At 39.0% G+C, this 7,361-nt stretch overlaps 1 protein-coding gene across 1 annotated transcript; it reads right to left on the bottom strand.

Annotated features, from left to right (window-relative positions):
• Positions 1 to 3,738: 3,738 nt before the first annotated feature.
• Positions 3,739 to 6,824, bottom strand: LOC146658445 (uncharacterized). Its single transcript, XM_085421687.1, has 4 exons — positions 6,682 to 6,824; positions 5,075 to 5,233; positions 4,533 to 4,628; positions 3,739 to 4,454 (listed from the first exon to the last, which is right to left on the bottom strand). Exons 1-4 carry the CDS (start codon positions 6,802 to 6,804, stop codon positions 4,134 to 4,136), a joined length of 699 nt encoding a protein of 232 aa, XP_085277813.1. The 5' UTR covers positions 6,805 to 6,824; the 3' UTR covers positions 3,739 to 4,133.
• Between the last annotated feature and the right edge of the window lie 537 nt (positions 6,825 to 7,361).

Genomic DNA, 7,361 nt, shown 5'->3' with positions numbered 1-7,361 from the left:
AAAAAAAAAACATAGCCCAAAAGAGATGAAGTGTCTGTGGATACCATATTTCATAACACCAACCAGAAGGGTAAGGTCTTCTTAATATTAAAGTTGAGTGACTCCACTGTACCACATTCCCCTCATACTAGGCAGAGGTTAATGAGAAGTGGCTTCCCCTGGCCCTGCACATTTTCCTACAAATGATACTCCGTGGTCACATGATTGTGTTATTGTGCTGTTCAAGAGACAGATGTTCAGGAAACTCCGTGTTTCTGTGGTGCAACTACAGTAATGTCAAGCTTCTTAGTGTGTTGTCTTCTTTCTTTGAGATAATGTAGGAGGTACTCTTTTCTTTTTCTGTTCAGTCTTTGGGGCAATGAAGACTTGCTTTAATTTTCTACTGAACAATCACTTAACACCAAAAAGATTTAACAAATTCTAGGATGATAGAAGCAATACAGTTATTAATCATTAATCAATGATAATGCATACATTTAGAGTAAACGTGAGATTTTCTCCAATTTAACAGATTGATAATACTTTTTTTTTTTTTTAGCCTGTCCCGTTTGGCTCTTTTGCCATCAGAATTATTGTCTAAAGGCAAAGAAAGATGCCCAACGGATTTACTTTACCAAATTGACCATCCCAGCCTTGCCGTAATGGTCCATTTGATTCACCTTTTATTGTTTATTTTATTTTCACTTGCTGAATACGGGACAGACTTGACTGGGGGAAAGAAGGGGAGAAAGAAAGAGGGAAAGAGAAACAGCTGAGAAGAGGGACGGGGGAGAAGGGCAAAAAACAAAAACCAACAGAATGGGCAGAAAAAAAGAAAAGAAAAAGAAAATGCATATATCGATCACCTGGATCACCTGTTGAGAAAGAAAAAAGAAAACAAGCAGAAGAGAACAAGAGTAATAGAATAAACAACATCACAATGATATATGGGAATATGACAGTAAATACTAAATATTAAACATTATTGTGCAGCACATAAGATCAACAGAACACAGTGTGCTTTGAGGTAGGAGCCAAAAAGGGGTGTAGTTTGTGGGTGTGATCACCCATGTGTACACCTGCGAGCATGGACGCGCTTGTTTTTTTAGAAGGTTCCTTCATGTAATGATCTGCTAGAGGGTGTGGGGGGGCCACAGCCCCGTCCTCCCGGGCATGAAGCAGGTATGGAGGAGATCGAAACTCCAGACATCCAGAGGCCCTCAGAACACAAGAGACCAAGGAAGACCAACAGAGGGGCAGCTGCGCCACTGTCCCAGAAAGAGCTGAGGAGAGTCCCAGATGAGGGCTCACTCAGCAGCCGCGGAGCAGAAGCCAGGGGGAGTTGCAGTGACGCGCCCGTGAGCTCCGCCGGCAGCCAGCTGTGCCTGAGTGACCGAGCCCCAGGCCAAGAGGCCGGGGGCACCCCACCTCCAGGCCCCGATAAGCGGCCGCCAAGGAGTGAGCCGGTGTGTACCTGGACGCCCCTCCCCAGACACAAAGAACCACCAACGCACCGATGACTGAGGGAGTCCGCCACTGGCAGGGGAAGTGGTGGTGGGGGGAGATAGGCCTCCAAACCTTGGAGTCCCCAGATGTCCCCAGAGAGGTGGCGTCTGATACCCAACCTGACATATAGACACAGACATACAGGCACACACAGATACAAACATCCATTCCCACCCTCATGCTCTCATATGCACTTACTCCACACTCAACCAACGTGGAGACAGGCCAACGAGGCAGACCGCCTCGACTCCGCAGCAGCAGGGAGGCCCCACACTCCAGACCGCAGTCGGAAGGCCAACTCCTCCTCCTAGCCCTCCCGCTCCAGCAGGCCGCAGAGAATGGGGGTGAGAGGAGACTCCAAACCTCCCTCCACCCGCTCATTGTAGTGTTGATGCATGTGTGTTCTAAGGTGCATTTAAAACCCAGGAGGGCATGGAGCTACCTGCCAGAGAGATAATAGAGATTGATAATACTGAAGAAAGAATATTGAATATTGTGCTTTCTTCCACATTCATCTTAGGGATTCTCAAAGTCCATGAAGCAATTTGTAGTGCATCGAAATTTAGGTTTTTTAATATAAAAGCCCAGCACAATCTAATCTGTGTGATTCTGGTCTGTCTTCGAATCCCTCTGTAGTCTTCTGGACACTAGTACCGTCAATCTGAAGAAACATTCTGTCACATCAGCATGTGCTAGGTATTGTTAGGGTCACCCAGCTCATTAACCCTCATTTGGTTGTTGGCTCATTAAATCTCATTAATGAGCAGGGTATAACTGAGACCACATGTGAACAAGCTGGCAATGTTTCTGTCACTGACACAGGAGATTTGCTTTGTTTTCATACTAGACACCTTAAAGATCAGGACTGCTGGACTGGAATGATAATAATTACACCTCTTTGGCCCTAAAACTACATTTTTATATACCGTGTGTGATGCAAATTAATGTTCTTGAAAAGAAATGAAGAGACAAGTTGTCAGTGTTGTTCTTTTTGCTGTGGCTGTTTGACTCTTGTCACACTCAGTCCATCCGCAGATGTTTTCATACACCCGGTCCTGACCCACATACGAACCTCACCTTTATCTAATTAGCCTCAGTGTATCTAGACCAAGCAGCAAAATCCACAGCATAAAACTGAAGCTAATGCTGAATATGTTAAGTAAGTAGACAAATGCATAGGGCTCTTCGATATAACGATATATATTGGATGACAATATAAAAACATCTATTGTTTCATTTTATGCTATTGTTTCGTAGTGTTGCAAAATAAACTGTTTACATCAATATTTTTTATGGTTTTGATGCTCACTGTAGTGGCTATATTAATTTTAAAGTTTTCTCTTTCTCCTATATTTAATATAACCAAATTATGGACGGACAAGCGCCTGTTTTTATGCGTTGTCATTAGCAACAACGACGGTAAAACCATCGCGTGTCTGCTTGTTTATTTTCCATACACTGTAAAAAAAAAAAAACGTTGCTAAAACTTAAAAACTCAAGGCAACCGACTGCATTTACGTTTTTAGGTTCTGATGGATAACTTATAATTTCAAGTTTAGGTGATAAGTTGCTTTAGCTAATGTTTTTGTGTTGACAAAATTAATAATTGTCCTTTTTCTCAACTCATATTTTATTGTTTTTGCAACGTATTTCCTAAAGTTTACACAAGGTATTAGTTTTAGTTTCAGCAACGTATTTCCTAAAGTTTACACAAGGTATTAGTTTTAGTTTTGGCAACGTATTTCCTAAAGTTTACACAAGGTATTAGTTTTAGTTTTGGCAACGTATTTCCTAAAGTTTACACAAGGTATTAGTTTTAGTTTTGGCAACGTATTTCCTAAAGTTTACACAACATATTTTTTTTGTTTTGCCAATCAATTTCCTAAAGTTTAGAAAAAGTATCTTTCATAGTTTTCATGAGGTGCTCCCTGTTGTACCAATGAATGTTTACACAGTTGATTTTCAAATAACTTTGTGTTCAAACACAACTGCACCACTGACAATGTTGACTTTTGAGATCAGCCATTTTTTAACATACTGACAACATTCAGCCACAAATAAAGTCCTTCCAAAAACACAAAAAAAGTCAAATTTTTGTAACAAATGTTACTCATCCAATTTTAAAGGTGGTGTTGTCAGACAGAATATCAAACCTATCTTGATAGATAGTCACTAACAAACAGATTCAAAACATCAGATGGCAGGATGTGAACAACTTCCTGGTTTCCATACAGCTAACAACTTTCAAACAAATTTTTCCACCACTTGTCTTTTAATAGTAATGGTATCAACACTCCAATTTCCTGTGAAGTTCAGTATCGCGCCACATTTGTTATAAAACTAATACAAATGTACCTAAAACCAGATTATAAAAATTGTTTAAAACAGCTCAAGTTAGAATAAAACCTTTCAACATTTTATAATAACATGTTATACATGAAATCTGCAATCAGCCATGCAAGCTACATTAAGTAAAGTTAGAACAGAAGACATTGATTCAGAACTTTCTGCACCTTACCGTTTTCTTAAAGACAGAAATTAACTTTTTTCAGAGCAACTTGCCACGAAACCCAAAAACAGTAAATCAAAACAAATTGCCATTCTGTTTTACACAAGTTGCATTTGAGTTGAACATGTTGTCAAATAGGTTAGACTTTGGTTAAGAGCTTGGTTTTGAAGCTTCTTATCCTCTGGGAACAGGTAGATGTCAACTCCATAAAAATGTGTTGCACAGCTTCAAATGTGTACTTGAGTTCTTTGGGAAACTCCATGTTGAGCCCATAAAGTAGGCCAAACAAGTAGGCAAAGCCAGTGGGAAGGTCTGGCAGATCATCAAGAATAATGTCCTCTTCCAAAACAATGGCAGTGTTGACCACTGTGGACTGCGAGTTGGGTCCCACGTAGTCCTCCAGAACAGTGAGGATGCCCACCGTAACACCTCGGGTTGCCCTCTCAACTGGATCTGTATCCTATGCAAAATAAAAAACAACAGTACATATAAGTCTCTGAAAACCAAAACTGAAGATTGAGTAGATTTGCATACTCACCAGACATGTTAAGAAGAGTTTGGTCTCGTCGTCGCGAACAAATATCGGTAACCCTTCCAAACTGATGGTTCGTCGATGCTGGACTATGTTTGAGACCTAAAACAAGGAAATCAAATAAGACTCAGTCTCATTTATAAACCTACCATTTTGTTTTTAAAACACATTAAGTGTTGTTGCTCAAAATACAGCCTTAAGAAATAAGATGTTGAAATGAGTTATTACAGATAATTGGTCATGTTTTTGTCAGTTTTTTTTATTTATTTATTTTTTAAGTAATTTTGATGTGCAACAAATGTAGCACACTTATTACAACATTTATAACAAAAAGTGCCATGAGTGGGATGAGAGTTGAACTGTCTGTCATTACCTGCAATCTGCCAAACACAGCGCTGCTTGTTAGCTTATAATCCCATTCAGGACACACTTTTTGAAAACTAACAATTTTTACATCAATTTAGTAAATATTTAATAAAGTATCTTTCGTTACAGTGGGAACTTCAGGTTCCTCATAAACCAGACACAAATACATTTTTATATATTACCTGTTCATCAAACTTCTGCAACAGGGAATCCATGTCATTGCGGAAAGCAGCTTTTCTAATTCGATACAGCTTAATCAGCCGAAGTGAGTAAGTGTCGAGGGCAGTCATGAAGGTCCCCATGAGATCCTTGGTGGTAATGCGTGAGAATTCCGCACAAATCTACAAAGCAACAAAAAAAAAATATAGAAGAAAACTTTTAAAGGTACATTATATAAAAATCACATTGTTTTCAAATTTGGTTAAAAGAGCTTAATTTCAAAACATTTAGTTAGTCTCGGTTGATCTATTGGTCAGGCCTTGATTGGATTTTTTTTTTTTCTTTTAGTGGTAGTGGTGGTACAAATTATAACTGACGTATTAAAAAAAAAAAAAAAACAAAACAAGAAAAATCTGATCGGCAGATTTTACAGTAAGTCTATAGAATACCTAATCAAATGTTGATAAGACAAAATAATGGTTTCAATTGTTACAGGATGTATTGCAGAAAAGAAATAAATCAATAAATTGTATTTTAAATTCATTGAAAAAATTCCATTAATTTTATAGTTATGTAGAAATGAAGTAAGAATAACATCCTGTGGTCAAATTTGTATACTTTCATAACACGTAAGTGACTTTCTCAATCCTGTTCTGTGAGTTTCATGGCTGTTGCCCGCTAAGGGTCAGCACCAAAAGATTCTAGATGCCCAGTGAAGACAAGTCATTGCGGCGACCGTGGTTCAGGGGGTTGGGAAGCTCATCTGTAACCGGAAGGATGCTGGTTCTATCCCCAGCTCTCTCTGTCCTGGTCGTTGTGTCCTTGGGCAAGACCCTTTACCCCACCGCTTACTGGTGTTGGCCAGAGGGCCCAGTGGCGCGATATGGCAGCGTCACTTCTGTCAGTCTACCCCAGGGCAGCTGTGGCTACAACTGTGGTTTCCCTGCACCGATGTGTGAATGTGAGAGTGAGTGAGTGAGTGAGTAGTGGAATTATAAAGCGCTTTGGGTGCCCAGAGAAGAGCGAAATAAAAGCAATCCGTTATTATACACAGCAAGTTGACAAGTAAATAGATTTCACTTCAATAGAGTTCATATTTTTAGAGCCAAGTATTTTTTTATATTTTACCACTAGCATTGTTAGCTCAACGGTAGCCTTCAACCTTTTCTACAAGATATTGGAGTGATACAAACAGATGCTTCTCAAGGGCACAAGAAATGGAGCTCACGTTCATTTACTCACCCAGACAAGTTTCGAGGCATTTGGAGTTGTTCAGAAGGAATTGTAAAGGTCCTATATCATGTAAAATCAACTTTTTGGAGCTTTTAAACACATTTTAATGTTATTTCCTTAGATTAAAATCCCTCCAGAGTGGTTTTTGGCTTAATTCAGGCATTTCTTAGTTGTCTCAGTGAATCCTTTCCCCATAACCGTGGCTCAGCTCTCTCTTGCAAAACGACTGACTCGTAACATTGGGATTAAAATTTCTTTCTAACAACTCCAAATGCCTTGAAATTTTTCTGGGTGAATAAATGAACGTTTTCAATTTTAGAAATAAGACCACACTGGGGAAAAAGGGAAGAAGAAAAAAACGGAAGTTTTCCTTTAAATATTTAAGAGATTATCTTACCTGTTCTTTCAAGAAGAGAGCTGGCCATCTGAGCTGCATTTCCTTGACCAAGGGCTGCATCTCCACAACTTCTTTCCTCCTGAGAGAGAATGTGATGTCCATCTTTTGGGTGATGAGTGCCATGTTCTTATCCGTCTTCTTCATCTTTTGGTTCTGTTGAGATAATTAATGGGTTGGTTTTGAAAAGTGCACCATTTATATTTTTAATTACATCATCATCTGCCTCAATGTTCTGTTAAGCAAGCACCTGTTTGATTCTTTGAAATGAATGAACCTGAGAAAATTTTAAAATGTCACTAATTTCCTCAATAATTCTCTGCAAAGCACTTTTAGAAACATGTAACAATGTTTGCATGCATAGAAAAAGTCTAGCTATTTTATGTTCAAGACATTGGTAATCTACAAACTCATTGTCCTCTTTATCACTTGATGCTACACCTGAACCACTTGGTAATGTCTCTGGCTCCTGAGAGGTATTTAAGGATTTATCAGGGGAGCTACTTTCACTAGGACATGCATTTGCATGAGAAATCAGTCTAATACAGTTTTTTATATCTTTTGAGTTTTTGTGCTTTCTGCTTGTGTGTGACGTAAAGGTTGTTAAATTGTTGGTAGCATAGTCACATTTTTGGAAAGGACAGGATACAGTCTGATTTTTTTTTTAAGTGCCTTAAAATATG

The sequence above is a fragment of the Rhamphochromis longiceps genome, linkage group LG11 (assembly GCF_057381845.1).
Source record: "Rhamphochromis longiceps isolate RC_006_pf linkage group LG11, R_longiceps_female_GT1.1, whole genome shotgun sequence".
In the NCBI taxonomy this organism is placed as follows: Eukaryota; Metazoa; Chordata; class Actinopteri; order Cichliformes; family Cichlidae; genus Rhamphochromis; species Rhamphochromis longiceps.
This window is presented reverse-complemented; position numbering and strand designations above follow the sequence as displayed.

Bases quoted from the DNA above. Each gene is read 5' to 3' on its own strand.
- LOC146658445 (XM_085421687.1), bottom strand. From the start codon at position 6,804: ATGGCACTCATCACCCAAAAGATGGACATCACATTCTCTCTCAGGAGG. The intron at 4,629-5,074 runs GTAATATATAAA...TCCTTGTTTTAG, and splicing joins TGCAGAAGTTTGATGAACAG to GTCTCAAACATAGTCCAGCA. The intron at 4,455-4,532 runs GTGAGTATGCAA...TATTTTGCATAG, and splicing joins AACTCTTCTTAACATGTCTG to GATACAGATCCAGTTGAGAG.